The sequence below is a fragment of the Mugil cephalus genome, chromosome 16 (genome assembly GCF_022458985.1).
Source record: "Mugil cephalus isolate CIBA_MC_2020 chromosome 16, CIBA_Mcephalus_1.1, whole genome shotgun sequence".
Lineage (NCBI taxonomy): Eukaryota > Metazoa > Chordata > Actinopteri > Mugiliformes > Mugilidae > Mugil > Mugil cephalus.
This window is the reverse complement of record NC_061785.1, coordinates 12,917,360-12,933,610: the sequence shown is the minus strand read 5'-3', so window position 1 is coordinate 12,933,610 and position 16,251 is coordinate 12,917,360. Positions and strand designations below refer to the sequence as shown.

The window sequence follows — 16,251 nt, the reverse complement described above, 5'->3', positions numbered from 1 at the left end:
ATCCAACACTGTGACTGAGCAGATTCTGTCACGCAGCTGAATCAAAGGATCTGCGCATGTTTTTGTTAAAGCTTGTCGGCGTCGACTCAAAGTCTAAAGAAAATTGATTATTGGTAAATGACATTGTGAGATTCAAGCCATTTATGCATTCTGACATCATGTATATTCTTTCTTTGTATAATCTTGTGATATTTGGGACGAAGACGTTTACAGCAGATCCTTTAAGATCGGCTTTAAGTTGAGAGGTGGGGCCTACTGTGGTCGGCCTTTTTTGTCCAGAACATCACACAGATGCTGGATTGGTTTAAGGTGTGGGAAATTTAGAATTTCCTGAATCAGGGAGCGTTATCCTGCTGAAAGGCCATCACGGGATACTGTTTCCATGAAAGTGTATACATGGTCTGCAGCAATGCTTAGGTAGGTGGTACAAAGTAACATCTATATGAACTCCACCTTTGTCCATGTCTTCGTGGTCCAGTTCTGACGCTCATGTGTCCATTGTAGGAGCTTTCATCAGTGGACAGTGGTCAGCATGGACATCCTGAACGTTTTGTATGGAGCTGTGTAGCTGTAGACCAAACTATGATCCACTCCTTCTGACTCCTTTCAACCAGAACCAGCATTAACTTTTCCAGCAGTCTGTTGGATTGGACCACATGGGTCAGCCTTCTCAATAATCCTTGGTTTTCCATGTCTCTGGTTCGTTTCCTGCCTTCCTGCCACCACTCTTGATGGATACTGACCAATGCAGACCAGAAACACCCAACACGACCTTGTCAAAGTTGCTCAAATCCTCCCACTTGTCCACTTTTCCTGCTTCAAAGATCAACTTTAAAGACAAAATGTTCACTTGATGCCATATATCCCACCCACTGACAGCGTCAGACATTGTTATTCACTTAACCTGTCAATCGTCATCACGTACAAGCCCCTCAAAGAGTTTTTGCACATCCTATCTGGATTAAACCTGTGAATCTGCACTTTAGTCCATATAAATGATATCACTGTAGGAGAATAAATGGCAAAAATACCAAACAGACTATACACTCATTGTATAAAATTATTCTGCTTTGGTGTGCAGAGCAAACAGCACTTAAAGTGAAGTTCATGGTGCAGTGAGGTAGTTCAGTTCCCTGCAACACTGAGCAGCAGTCCATAGATGCCACTTCCTGATTGACAGGAAAGACTCCAAACTGTCCTCTTAAGTGCTGTTTAGGTCGCACTTGATCGCTTATTGATGGCCTGACTGTGCAGGGATTATCTTTTGGCATCAGTCCCAGATGTCAGAGAGAGAAAGGCAAAACAAAGCAGAGTGTGGTGTAAGCAGAAGCCCTGCATAAGGGGACACCGGGCGAGAACCACAGACACACATTGGAAACACAAAAGAAGCCCACGCTGTAATTGTTCATGACGCACAAAAGCCATCTCCTGGAAGCAATGCAAATTGAAAAACCAATACCTGAGGACAGCCTCACCGTCCACTAATGACTCTAGTGCCATCATCTTCCATCCTTGTCTCTTAGCAACACACTCGTATCGACACCATCCTTTAGCTGAAGACATTTCATTCCACCTCCAAGGCCCCTTAAAGTCATGTGCCGCAGGTAAAAACCCCCGGAAAAGGTTCCATTCTCCCGCTGCGAAGAATTCATCCATAACCATTTTCTGTCCTCCAGTCGCAGGCTCAGATGGGCTTCAGTAATCCTGGTCATGCTTTTGTGGTCTGCAATCAGGGAATAATCTTGGCTGCGCTGGCAAGAGTTCAATAAGCTCACACACACATACACTTGTCCTAGTCCTCACCTTGGCGGCGACGGAGGCAGCCAATGTACCTCACACACATAAAACTCAAGGTAAGGCAGTAAAACGCTGGGAAGATTTCAGAGCTGAGCACAAGCCGATCCCACGGGCACGGCCGACCTCCAAAACTGTAGCGGGCAGCTGCAAATCACACACAGCGGCAGTCAGAAAAGCAATTGCGTAGACGAGTGCGTAAACATATGCCCCTGGGCCGTCCGTTCGGTGGACGCCTAATCTGTCTAAAATGTTGCTTGCTTTGTTTCTGCTGTTTAACATGCATACAGCAACATTCAGCTTATAAAACAAGATGGAAAAGTGTTAAATGAGAAACATGACAATAGGCAAAACGATCTGCCAATAGAACGGGACGTTTTGATTTGCTAAGATACTTTAAAACAGGTAATATACACTTACTTGCCATTTTATTACATAAAATCATGGCTGCAATTCAATGCATTTAGGTACGTAGAGGTGATCAAGACAACTTGCTGAAGTTCAAACCGAGCATCAGAATGGAGAAGAAAGCGGATTTAAGTGACTTTGAACGTGGTGTGATTGTCGGTGCCAGAAGGGCTGGTCCGAGTATTTCAGAAACTCCTGATCTACTGGGATTTTCATGTACAGCCATCTCTAGGGTTTACAGAGAACGGTCGGAAAAAGAGATACTATCCAGTGAGCAGCAGTTGTGTGCATGAAAGTGCTTTGTTGATGTGAGAGGTCAGAGGAGACTGGGCAGACTGGTTGGAGATGATAGAAAGGCATCAGTAACTCAAATAACCACTCGTTACAACCAAGGGATGCTGAATACCATCTCTGAACGCACAACACGTCCAAACTTGAAGAACATGGGCTACAGCAGCGGAAGACCACACTGCAGGCCACTCCTGTCAGCTAAGGATAAGAGACCCAGACTACACGTCACACAGGCTCACCAAAGAAGATTGGAAAAACGCTGCCTGGTCTGATGCGTCTCGATTTCAGCTGCGACATTCGGATGGCAGGGTCAGAATTTGGCATAAACAACACGAAAGCATGGATCCATCCTGCCTTGTATCAACGGTTCAGACTGGTGGTGGTGGTGTAATGGTGTGGGGGATATTTTCTTGGCACACTTAGTACAAACTCAGCATGGTTTAAATGTCATAGTCTACCCGAGTATTGTTGCTGACCATGTCCATCCCTTTATGACCACAGTGTACCCATCTTCTGACGCTACTTCCAGCAGGATAATGCACCATGTCACAAAGCTCATATCATCTCAAACTGGTTTCTTGAACATGACAATGAGTTCACCGTACTCCAATGGCCTCCACAGTCACCAGATTTCAATCCAATAGAGCTCCTTTGGGATGTGGTGGAACGGGAGATTGGCATCATAGATGTGCAACCGACAAATCTGCAGCAGCTGTGTGATGCTATAATGTCAATATGGACCAAAATCTCTGAGGAATGTTTCCAACACCTTGTTGAAAGTATGAAGAATTAAGGCAGTTCTGAAGTCAAAAGAGGGTCCAAACTTTTACTAGCAAGGTGTACCTAATAAAGTGGCCGGTGTCAACTGTCCACAGGTAGAAACTGTACAAGTTTTGTGCAGTTCAGATAATTATTTTGTGCTGCATATGTCTGATTTCCTGTAATGCAATTTAACTAGTTCACAATTATTATTATTATTTTTCCCTGTAAAAGCATGAAAGCAGGAAGCTTTTAAATGACTGCGCTCTTGTTTCCATAATCACAGTGTAATTAGCAACAAAATGCAAGGCTGTGTATGGAAAACACAGACGCAGCACAACAGAGTGACAACATGCAGAGGTTTGTTTTAGCCGAGACCAAACGCTCAAAGCAACAGTGATCATGCTAATCAGGCCGATGCCACATTTAATTTGTCAGAAGCCGAGTGATGAATTCAGCTAAATCAAATCAGTTAAAATGCAAAGCACCACAAATTAAAAGTTATTAATAGGTAGTAACGTCACAACGTAGCTTGTTTGTGTCACTGCTGTACAGTCATAAGGGTTTCTGTAGTTCCAGAGACTCATTCTTCTTTCTAATGTGTTTCCTGCGGTCAGGAGATTAAGTCACGTGAGCAGCGCCCTCTTGTGGCGTTCACTGCTGTGGCGCTTTTTTTTTCTGACACTCGTTGCTGTGCTTCGTATCACCAGCTTCCACTGAAAACGTTGTGGCTTGTCGCTCTCTGACTGCTGGTGTGAATGCTCCGCTAACCTCAGTAGCTTCTGGACATCCACGGTTGCCTAGCAGCAGGGTTCTAACAGAACAGCACCATTAACAAAATCAGACGGGTCAGCGTCTCACTGCGGTAATCAGTAAGTGGTTTGATTACTGGCTCTAAAGCCCCGTTCTCTTGCTGTCCATTGCTCAATCCAATTTAGGAACCAAGTGATACAATATTGCTATAATGTTTCATTTAACCTTGGCTCGGTTCATGTTCACAGATCAGTAGAGACAAAGCAATATGGACAAATCTCTGTTGGGACCTAGTTTTGTGATTTGTCATACTTCTGTGGGAAAACCAGTATAAATTGCAATTGAAAGTGCAGCTTCAGCAGCGAGTGTGGACACTTTCATTTATCACTGATCTGTGGCTCGTTTACCAGAGTTCTGGGCATGAACAACACGTTCAGTTTGATCAGACATGAATTTCTAGCAAACAACGTTTACGTACAGTATATGTGATGGGAAGGAGGTGGGTTGCTGCTGCACATATATTAATATTTAGCAAATGGCGACAATACACCAAACAGATTTTTTTCTCCTCTGAGTTAACCTGTAACATGAACGCTATGATATCGGAAGTCTAAAATGTCCTTGTTTGAAATACTGTAGAGTTTTGACTTTTCATGAAGGCGTCTTAACCAACTTAAAAATAGTAAAAATGCTAATAATAACTAATATTAAATGTTAGGATATTAATTTTCCAATTAGAATATGATCTACAGTTGTTTTTGTATGAACTGCAAATTGAATTATTTTTCTTAGATTCTGGTCAATGGTCATCACCTAAACTGGGATTATGTCACCAAAGATTTTTTACCTTCTCTGCATTCTCTGATCGCCACATTGCTGCTACATGTGGAAGAATCCCAGACAAAGACTTCTTATTTGCTTGTACACACTGTGAACTATTTGCTGTGATCTCAAGGTAAAGACGCATCATCCACTCAGTGACGTCCATTCATCAAAACTTCTGCTGCATCCTTGAACCAAACACAGTCCTCAGATGAACCTGAAGCACCAGTGGGTCATTATATCATTTCAGAGGCTGCTGGTATCCAGCCAAGTCAGGACCGCTCATACGAAAGACTGGCGCTGATCCAGGACAAAGGGTCACGTGACTCGACCTGAGAGAGTGGTGAGACTAACTTACGCCTGGACACATTATGTAATGCAAATAAATGTGGGTGATGAATGCTGCCGTGTGGCTGAATAAATAAGGGAATTAGAAAATATATTGTTGGCGGATGATTTTGTGGGCTGCTGTCTGTCTCTAATCTGTGAGTCATAAAGCAGCTCAACGGAGGATAAATCTGCAGTGAAAGAACGCGTGACAGAGCAATAATTTTCCAGGTATTGTGTCTTAGTTATTCTCTCCTTTGAGGAGACGCAATTTTACATTAAAAAAATATACATATTTTCAGTGACAGCATTAACTACACATACTGCATGTACACTTACTCGCAGGTCTCCGTTAGCCAGGTGTGGGTTGTGGTGTCCGGGGTAGGTTCCATAGATGGGCTCTTTGCAGTAAATCTTAATCACGCAGCGGTCCTGAACGTCTCGCGGGTCCTCCAGCTCATAGAATACGTTGCGGGTCTCATCTTTGATTAGCAGAGCCGTGCTGGGTGACCTGATCATCAGTAACCACAAAGCACTGATAAACAGACCATGCAAAGACAATTTCTGCACCTATTAGCCGCTAATACACAGAGCTACAAAGTCACATATAGAGCTGGAGGAGAAGACCTTTAACTGCATGAGGCAATGAGAGAAACGGCTGATATTGAACTCATCAGAAAAGTGATATTCACTGTGTGGAGTTAAGAGAGTCTGACTGAGGATGTATCATCAGATCAGACTTAACAGATCATCTATAATGAACTACTTGATGAAAATCCCTATAGATCTTTTTTTTACCTAAATGTTGTCTCCGTTCTAAATGCACACTTGCTCAGACATCCTGCACAATGTAGTTGAAGTGACAATAAAGTGCATTAAGGCTGATAAATTGATGGAATTATTCTCTCTTGACTGTTGTGAAATTGTTTTGATAATCTGGTTATTGTCTGCATCTACACAATCTAGCCTCCAGTCCAGCAGGTGGCAGTAATGCACCTGTGAGCTGGTTTGCTATAAAAAGTTTCTGTAACTTTATGGCATTTTGCAGTCAGAAAAGTCAAAAACAGAAGCTTAAAAGGGGACCATATTTGAGTCAGTCAGATTTAATGGCTGTTTTGCAGTAATATGCTAGCTATCATTAGCCTCAAGGGCTTGTACGATTTCTGACAATTCCAGGAAGGTTGAATTTTTGGCTAAATTGTCCCGATACTTCCATCTTAAGGGAAGGAAAGTTAAGATAAACTAAGCTGCGCCATAACTATCTCCAAATGATGTGCCCAAATTTCATGTGACACATAAGAAATACAGTTGGAGAAAATAATACATTACTGTATTTGAATACATGAGCACAAGACATGAAAATGTGTGGACTGGCTTTCTCCTCAGATTGTTTGGAGGGTATAGTGATTAAATAATTAAGTCATGAGCCCACCTCGCTAGACTGATTCTTTTCTGTTCAATATGTAATTAACACAGTGTGCAGTATGCAGCAAATGTTGAACTGGATTAAACACGAGGGGAAGTCACTGCTAGCCAGGGAGGCTAACCAGCGCCCACCATGAATTCTTACACACAAGGCTATTATGGAAAGGTTCAGGTTGTCCAAAAATATGAGGAATTACAGACATATGCCAGAGACAGTCATGGTTTCTCCTAAAAACAGCTGTTTCACACCTCATTTAGACACATTGATGTTTTTAATTCCTTTCTGCTAACTATGTAATGATTATTTTTATTTGTGTGTCTGAGGGATGAAGCAGCAATGAGTCACTCTCAGATTGATTTCATACAACGGGCCGTAAATTACGTGCAAGTGTAGCGCTGCCGACGGTCACATAACATCTAGACAGACTAATAAACATGCAAATAACTTGTGTGCGCCTACCTGAGCATAGCCATGGTGAGCCTCTGAGGGAACATGTGCACAATGAGGGCCCTCAGAGTGTCCAGGCTGGTCAGCTCGTGGGTCAGGTGCACCCGGCGAGTCTCCTCCCCAAGCTGGAGGAACAAGATCCCTGTATTTATGGATGGGGAGGAGCAATGAGGGCGAGCCAAGGTGGTTGAAGGGAGGGGGGGTGAGAGGTTTGAGTCGGTGATGATGGTAGAGAGTGGAACGACAATTTTCATCTCAAAGTATATAGTGTTTTTGGTTTTATTATGACAGTCCCTCGTCTATTAGACTGCCTCTAAAGGCAGAGTAATAGCTTCTATTTATCTTCTATTTATCTTCTGCTCATTGTGAGATGGACAACCAGGCAATTCACTGAATTACTTGGAATGAACACTACAGATTAAGGTCATAATCGATAAATAGTGACCAAAAATAATTCTAGAAATTATTTAAAAAAGACTCAAAAACGTAATTTAGTTCCTGCTTAATTGTGTGTAGACCGTTTGCCATTTTGCCCCAACGAGAAAAGTCTGATTTAAATGTCGGTGGTCAGACTGTAAATGTTTCTTCTGCAAACCATTAATCAGGATTTAATTAAAGACTTTCGACAGCAGTTTTAAATCCACATTTTTCATCCTTATTATTTATGAAGTACATGAATTTAGACACAGTAATTTTTTGTGGTAAGTGGCCTATATTTAATTCAGCTTCAGTCGTCTAGCTAATGTAGCAGCGCTGACACTCAGTCACTCGGACCCTCGAGCACCTACAGAGGGACTGTGTAACTAACCTACAGCAAGAAAGAAGAGGTATTTAAAACCTTTGTACATTAAATTCAGACGCACAGAACAGCAGATAAACAGATTAATATATCAGGTGTCCATGATAATGTGATCTGCCTTCAGATGGAATTGGTTCCTTGCTAGGTGTCAAGAAGTCACTGCAGCTAACAGTTTAGCTAACAAGCTAACAGCCGTCTCAATTAACGCAGGAGGTGCTAAGTCATAATGAAAGGATGAAGCCGGTGGGAATATCAGTGTGTACAACTAAGTTACAGTATAAAGTACATATTAAACTAAAAAAAGAAAACAAAACAAAAAGAAAATGTCAGGAATAGCTCCAAATCTATAAGGTCCATATACCTAAAACCCAAAACATTTGGTTGATTGGACATTTTTTAAGTATATTTTTTAAATTTCCACCCACAAATTTAAATTTCTTTAAATACACATTAACATGAATCCAACATATTGTAGTAAAGGAATAAGGGATAGTATTGAATGCAAAATGATAATAATAATGATGTATATCTATAAATAGCGCTAGAACACATATAGTAGGTAGGGGGTCCCTACTTAATCTCTCCATCAATTTGGGGTCCTTGGCCTGAAAAAACTTGAAGACCTCTGCTCTAAGGGATTGAACCAGAAAACTGCTTCTCTAACCACCAGTCCACACATTGGTTTTATTCTCTCTCACTGTTCCCAGCGCCTGTGAACCCGTCAACCTCTTAGTCAAGAGCTACTTTTGAAGGAGGAGATGATTTTGCTTCCTACTGAAGCCGTTAATCAAAGATGACAGGTAGCTTGGCGAGATCATTAGACGGCTGTGTTTATATTCAGCGCTCCTATAGGCAGTCTGACTCAGACTTGACACTCGGAGGACTGCAGCGGGTTTGATACATTAACACTCGGCGCCTGCACTCAGCTCAGATTAGTGAGTTGTTTTTTTTTTTCCTGTAGGAGGAGGAGGCTGCTAATGTGCATCTTGTTTACTGCTGTCCATCAAACACATCGAGATGAATCGTTTGCATTAACGTCCCCAGTGCCAGTGTGTATGATTGGCTCCTGACATGTCAGCTAAAATCGATGCTGTCAATAGGCTTCGCGTTAATCGGGGTGGACAGAAGACGGTGACAATGAGCGTCTGTTAATCTGAGTGTGCTCCTTCATTATTGATGAAGAGCAGTCAGCTCGAATCGCAGCAAGACTTTAGTCACAGAAACGGATCTCCGCAGTATATGATCCAGCTGCGATCAGAAAAAGTCATAAAAAACAATATTTAAAACAGTGCGACTCAGGAAGCGGTGTCAAGCTCTAAAATATGTTAAACTGTGGAGAAGGATCTGACATCTGTTGGGGGAGTTTTTCTCTGCAGGTGTGCCAGTTGTAGCGCTGTTGTGTCAGCAGTGCAGAACTGCGCTCATAAATATAGTTAAGCTGTGCTGATGAACAAGAGTCTACAGCCATGACTCTGTCAGGCTTATGTCGAGCTCAGACTACAGGACTTGACAGAGCTGCTCTGACAACACAACAGCCTCCACTGACTCCCATGTCTTGTTGACACAAGCTTTAAAGTGAACGCTACACGTGCTGCTAACAAGAGTCCTTTTCGCGTTAAAAACACGTGCGAGAAGGCAAATCATACTTCTGTCATGTTTTTTTTTTTAGAATCAGTGTGAGGAAAATGTTGCTATTCCCAACTGCCTCATCTACTCTTATCTACTCATTAGCTGGCTAACTGTTAGCATCAGTGGCATCAACAATGTTGCCAGAGTGAGTGGTTTTACATCAGATGTGCCAGATGTGTGTAGTTGCAGCGGTCTGCTTTTTGCTCAGTGATTTCCATGATTTGACTTTTCCATTGCTTTTTATGATAGACTACTCTAGTGTAACCAGCCTGGGTGGTTAAACTTCTAAACAAAATCTCAGTCTAATATTTTGAGTAGTTTTGGAACAGCGTCGGGGCTGAAAATCATCAGCTGTACCTCGCAACACTGGTCAAAGACAGTGACCTAGCAGCAGTGTTCTCACGACTTACAGCGATGTGACCGCTTTAAGCGCAAGCTCACAAGATGCATTTGAAGGCAGATCACATGGAGGACATAACAGCCTCGCAGATTGTTCAGATCAATGCGGCATAAAAGATACAACCAGCTTTTCCTGCAGTTAACGTTACATTATGTGCTCATACAAGCTAATTTCTTCTGCCGTTGCTATAACAGATGGGCCCCTACAGGACCTCACTTAATGTCTAGCATATGATATTTATGCCAGTCTGACCTGGCGCCCTCAGCTTGGCCTGGCTGGACGAGCGGGCCAGCGGCAGGCTCTGGCGAAGCCGGTTCATCCGGTTAAAGCCGATGGGGATGTCAGGCTCGGACATGGTCTCCAAATTTTCGGCTGACGCGAAGGAAACCCTGCTGGCCTGGTCAGCAAGAGCCGGCTGTGTCGGGCTGAGTCGCGTCACACGGGGAGTCCGAGTCTAGGAGACATAGTGTGGTAAAGTCAGAAGGAGAAAACAAAAAGCAGCAGGAACACAGCAGAGCTGATGCAGAGTCATGCAGCACAATAACAAATAAATCCAAAAAACAAAAGGAGGAACGGAGAAATCAATGAAAAGAAACACAAGCTAGCACTCTACAAATGGAAAGATGAATCCTGAAGGTAAAATTAGAGCAGCACAGCCACCGGGGTTAAATAAACCCAGTCAAACTGAGACCTCAGACTTGTCCACCTGCGTTAACGTTGACAGACGAAAGCTGTTCAAACTGTGCTTCATAAGATTTTTTTTAAAGGAGAGTAGAGAGTAGAAATAGTCAAAACAAAACAGCTGCAGAGGGAAATGAGTGGATGTTATTCTGTTATGACAGGGATCCGGGTTTAGCTCTTCCCTAAAGGACCGAGTGAACACGAGCGCCACAGTGCTAATGACCACAACAAAGCCAAAGTCAGTCTCGACAGCCTCTATCTTTAATGCAGATTAGCGCTGATATCTCACCTGTCCAATCTAAACCACCGGGGAGCCGAAACTGTGAAGGACCTCTCATTAACAGCACAACCAGGAGCTGCTGCAGAAGGTTGGCTTCTAATGAATCCTGGCTGACAGACATTTTCCAGCCCAAAGAATATAGTAATGAGCTCCCTACAGTGCCGCGTTAAGCCAGGCTCCAATCGCCTCATGCATCTGTGGTCTTTGCAGAGGCTGTATGGGCGCTGTTTGATTTCTCGGTGCCACAAGAAGCTAGGAGCATGCAACCATGACACTCAGCCATGCATGTGTGCGCAAACATGTAAAAACGATCACGTCAAAAAGATACTGAGCACAGTCTGCTGCGCTAAATCATCTCTCGGGGCTTTTTTGCTTTGCTTTACTTCCACCGGGTTTTGAGAGTCCTTTCTAGATGGAGAAATCACACACAGGCTCCCAGAGATGTCTGAACAGGAAGTACAGCCTGATGGATTATGTGTTCTGCCTCTCATATGTTCGGAGGTTTACGGTCTCAGAGTGTTTGTCAGCCAGACGTCGAACGCCGTCTGTCATTAACTATAACAAGAACCAAACCGCTGAGGAGAAAAGAATGCAGCACCCGGGAATTATGAAGTTGTGTTTGGTGAACTGTGAAGAAGAAAAAGAGCAGATAAGGGCTAGAAATTAGAGAAAAAAGCAGTGAAGAAGAGGAGCTAAGGAAATGTATGAAGTTCCCATTTTCTTTCCGATTTATGGCAAAGGCGAGTGACTCAGTTTAATCTTGGCTGCATGTTTTTTTCTTAAAGTCAATAAACCTTCCAGTAGGACCTATGGTGGACCTAACATAACAGATGCTGGGATGTTTCAAGCAGAAGGTGGCTATTCTTCACTCAAAGTTGATGTTGGAAGAACACGGAAAAATGGAAGGGTTTGAGTGACTTTGACAAGGACCGACAAGTGTCCCTGTGGGGTGTCCCTGGTCCGCAGTGGTCAGTAGGACGGCTGGATGGGTGCATTTGTGTTGCGTATATGGTAAACACAGTGCAACAGGGTGCATCGGAAGAAGGCAAGTCGGGTGGAGGCAGTGTGATGGTTTGGTCAATGTTCTGTTGGGAGACCTTGGGTCCTTGACTGGTTTCAACTACCTAAGCACTGCTGCTCACCATGTCCATCCTTTCATGGAAACTTCATTACCATTCAGCAGGATAATAATGTTCCCAGGCTCAGGAATGATTCGAGGAACAACAACAGTGAGTTTGTCCTAGTCAGATACATGGAGGCAACACCTCTCAACTTAAAGCAGGTCTTCAAGGATCTAATGCTAACGTCTTCTTACAAGAACCTGAGAGTCCACATGAACAACAGGCTGGACTGGAGGGACTACAGTGATGCTGTGGACTAGAAGGGCCTGAGGAGACTCTACTTTCTCAGGAAGCTCAGGTCTTTCAATGTTTGTCAGCAAGTTACTGGAGTCTTTCTACCAGTCTGCTGTAGCAAGTGTCCTGTTGGGGGAGTGGTACCAGCAAAGAAGACATCAGTAGGATCAACAAATTGATCCGAAAGGCTGGACATGTGCAATCAAGCAACTGTGACCAGTTAATTTATTTCCCTTGTGGATCATTAAGGTCTGTCTAAGCCTAAGTCAGATACCACAGCACACCGTGCCTCCATAGGTCAGGGCTGTTTTGGTGGTAAAAGGAAGACTTAGATGATATTATGTCACTATGCGATCTGTGCTTTGTGGTGTTGTTGCATGCAGTTATAATCCAAAGCAGGAAACTCTTCACTGCAGAGAAACTTGTGCAATGATTTTTTCATTCACATGTTGTTCATGGAATGTGAGGTGCCTTTTCATGACACAAGAATGAGTGAAACTGATTTGTTAGACCGGAGAAGTGCGTTTCATAATAAAACCCAAACGTCTAAATAAATAATGAATCACATGTTCCAAAGAAACCAAGTTGAATCGATAAGTGCTGTTTTCATGTCTTTAAACAGTTCTTCATTTTTAATTTAACACTAAAGAGATCAAAGAGAGAAATTCTTTTCGTCCTTATTTGACAGCATTAGACACTAAGTTTCCCAGTGAACATCCTGAGGGATTCTGCCTGAATGCAGAGACACACATCAGAGGACTCAACTGGAGAAATGACTACTAATACAAGGAGATGTGGTTGGTGGAAATTCAGACATGATCCCAGAAGAGATCATTCTTTTATTCAACAATGTAAGACACTACTCTCCAATACTCTCCATTACATCTGTTAAATCTTGATGGAACTTTTATGTGTTTCACACTTTTGTTTTTTATTTGTTAGGGGTTATAAATTGACTAGTAACAGAATAAAAGGTTTTCCTTTTAAAAGTGAAAATGAATTCTAATGATTTGTTTAATATTTTATTGATGGAACCATTTGGGACTATTTTTTGCACTGTTGCATGTAAAACAGTGTAAAAAACACTTGAGCTAAATAGGTACTGAAAACAATCAATATGTTCAGGCCTAGATACTGCATATCTAACTTAAATGCTTGCTGTATGCTACATTGAGCTGAATTTGTTCACAACAAAATGGCTCTGATTGGTTAGAGGTCTATTCAAATGAAGTAGAGGGATTTTTTTGTATCCCCTTTATCGGTTGAAAAACGGCTGATAATGAAAGCCAGAGTTTTACCAGACTTATAACAATTCTGGGCAAGGTAAGTCACGGTAAGGCTAAAAACAAAGCTAAAACAAAGGCAGCTGTTTGAGTTTTCTTGAAGAGGCCACTGCGACGAGCGGGAAAACGTCAAACCTTTTTTTGCCCTTGCCAACCACCAAACAATTGATCAGTCAAAAATTAAGTTAACAATAATTCTGCTAATTATTTGCAATGTATGAAGCACAGACACTGCTTCGCTCTGCAGTTCAAGGGTCTGACATCTAACAGGCTCTGCTAAACAAAGCCAATATGCTCTCTGAAGTGGATTTAGATGTTGTATGCATAAAACATCCTCTGAAAAAGCTGAAGTACTGAATAAATAGAGTCATGAAAATGAGAATCTGTGTTTTCCTGCATGAGAGATTCCATGAATTACATGAAGTTCAGTACGGCCGTGAATGCCAACACAAGCCTTCCTGTGGTGTGACAACTGAACCGCAATCAGTTCTTTATCCGCTGTCTGGCTAGAAGCTAAAGAAGCTAAAGAATAAGACAGTATCCATTCAGGAGGTTTAATGTATGTTTTTAAGCTTGTTAGTGTTGGAGCACTTGCAGCATGAGTTCAGGGTTTTTCTGAGTATGCTTGAGTAAACCAGCAGGTTCCCGTCTCACTAAATCAGCACTGTACTGACACAAAACCCACACGGAGCTGCAATCACAATCATCACAATTTCCCGCCAACTTTCAATGTAAAATTTCCAATATGCTGATTGTCATTTCACAGAATAATTAAAGTGTTTTATTTTCCGTGTAAGTGGATATAATTTAAATTATCGTCACATAACATAACATCATGAGTCTGTACTAAACCAGTCATTTATCTTTTTTTTTTTCCAGAACAATTAACAAACAGCTGGCTGCATACCAGGTTTTTTTCCTTCCCCAAACACAGTGAGCAGTGAGGACGCTCTAATCCTGTCAGAGCTGCTGATAATCACAACAACAAAGCTGCACCGTTATTTTAAATGGAAGAGAAAACAGAGCATGCATTTTTGCTTTACTACATCAGGTGAGGTTTATGAAGATATGGTGGAAAATGAGGCCTGTGCAATAAAATTAGAACAAAAGTTATCAACAAAGGTTTAAATGAAGTGTTTCTAATGCTTTATCTTGTAAAAGTCAAATGTTGTCTGATTTTATATTGCCATAAACTGGATATCCTTGAGGATGTCACCTTTGGGCAATTGTGATTTGTGGACATTTCCTGACATCTTAAGGTACAGATACACCAAGCTGTCATGAAATTACTATCTGCAACAAGGGAGATGTCACATCACCTATCTCTAGACAACAGAGTTGCAACTGAGCGCACCACAAAGACTACACCTAACAACTAGTTGGTACACAACTCTTCATAACAGCAGGAGGCAGTATTCATCATTCAAAAGAGGAAACAGGAAGAGCTGAGAGGCTATGGAGCTAGGAGAAGTTTCTATTATCTGGGAGGCTAGGAAGCTAGGAAGAGCTGCAATTAGCTGGAAGGCTAGGAGGCTAGGACAAGCTACAATTAGCTGGAAGGCTATGAAGGCAGGAAGAAGCACTATTAACTGGGAGAAAGGGAGGCTATTAAGGGCTACTTTATCTGGGAGGCTAGGCAGCTAGGATGAGCTACCATTAGGTGGGCAGGTATGAAGCCAAGAAGAAGCACTATTATGTGGGAGGCTAGGAAGCTAGGAAGGTTTATTATTAGCTGGGAGGATATGAAGCTAAGAAGAGCTACTATTAACTGGGAGGCTAAATTAAGCTTAGGTGGAAGGCTCAGGGGTTTTTAGTATAACAAGTACCAGATTGACTATTATTTTGTGCACCAGAATCAGTGGAAGCTGGTTGGGGTCGATGGTGGGCAAACAAAGCAATCATTTTTCAACCCAGGAACATAGTTTGCATCCAGAGTCCCATCTATGGTTTAAGGTACAGACACACCAAACCACCATCAAAGAGCTATCAGCAACAGAGGTTGACTGTGATGCTGCCTCCTATCACACGCTTTTAATACATTTCACACTGTTTTATCAGCCTATTACTTAATGACTTTTCCTGACTTTATGGGAACTCTTTATAAACAGCAGCTTGAACCGAGGCCCAGGGACTGCACCTGTGGAACATGGTTACGTGAATTTAATACCCAGTTTTAACACAGTGAAAAAACTGAATTAAGATCCAAAAAATGGTTTTTGAGCTCAGAGTGACAACCAATTCAAGAAATTCCCTCAATGACTTCCCGATACACCAAGCTTCAATAGCTGCCAGATATTTGGCAACAGTCTTTATTACAATCTGTTTAATGTAGCATTTAAGATCTTTCTCCACTGTCAGAGTCTGAAAATGTTTAAGAATCACATTTTTAAAGATTAATTTTCCGTACAGTTTTAATTCAGTTTGCTCCTCAGAAGTCTAAGCTCTCTGTAGCCTGGAAAGCAGACCAGAAACTTGGTCCAGATTATACTCCAGCCAATATCTGCCAGGCCAATAAAATCATTTGGCCGGCCTTTAACGGTCACGGTTGTCCTGAACTCATGGAATTCAGGGAATCTCTCATGCAGGAAATCACAGACGTTTCCTTGACTTTATTTATTCAGTACTTTGACTTTCAGGTAATGCTTTAAGACGCAGCAGGCGAATCCTATTCAGAGACTATGTGTTGTTCATTACAGATACAGTTTATTATAAGGAAACAGGCATGAAATTGATGGGCAGTTGGTCTGGGGTCTCCCCGTTGGGAAGTGATCATGCTCCAGCAAAGATCTGCTGGGCC

At 42.3% G+C, this 16,251-nt stretch overlaps 1 protein-coding gene across 11 annotated transcripts in view; it reads right to left on the bottom strand.

Annotated features, from left to right (window-relative positions):
• Positions 1-16,251, bottom strand: part of zgc:114120 (uncharacterized protein LOC619267 homolog) — a 91,760-nt gene that overhangs the window by 19,780 nt on the left and 55,729 nt on the right. For all 11 annotated transcript variants that reach the window (XM_047609075.1, XM_047609073.1, XM_047609070.1 and 8 more), the window contains 3 exons: positions 10,108-10,309; positions 7,040-7,169; positions 5,494-5,665 (listed from right to left, as the gene is read on the bottom strand). In XM_047609075.1, the coding sequence (XP_047465031.1) occupies positions 5,494-5,665; positions 7,040-7,169; positions 10,108-10,309 (504 nt within the window). The remainder of the gene's footprint in view (positions 1-5,493; positions 5,666-7,039; positions 7,170-10,107; positions 10,310-16,251) is intronic.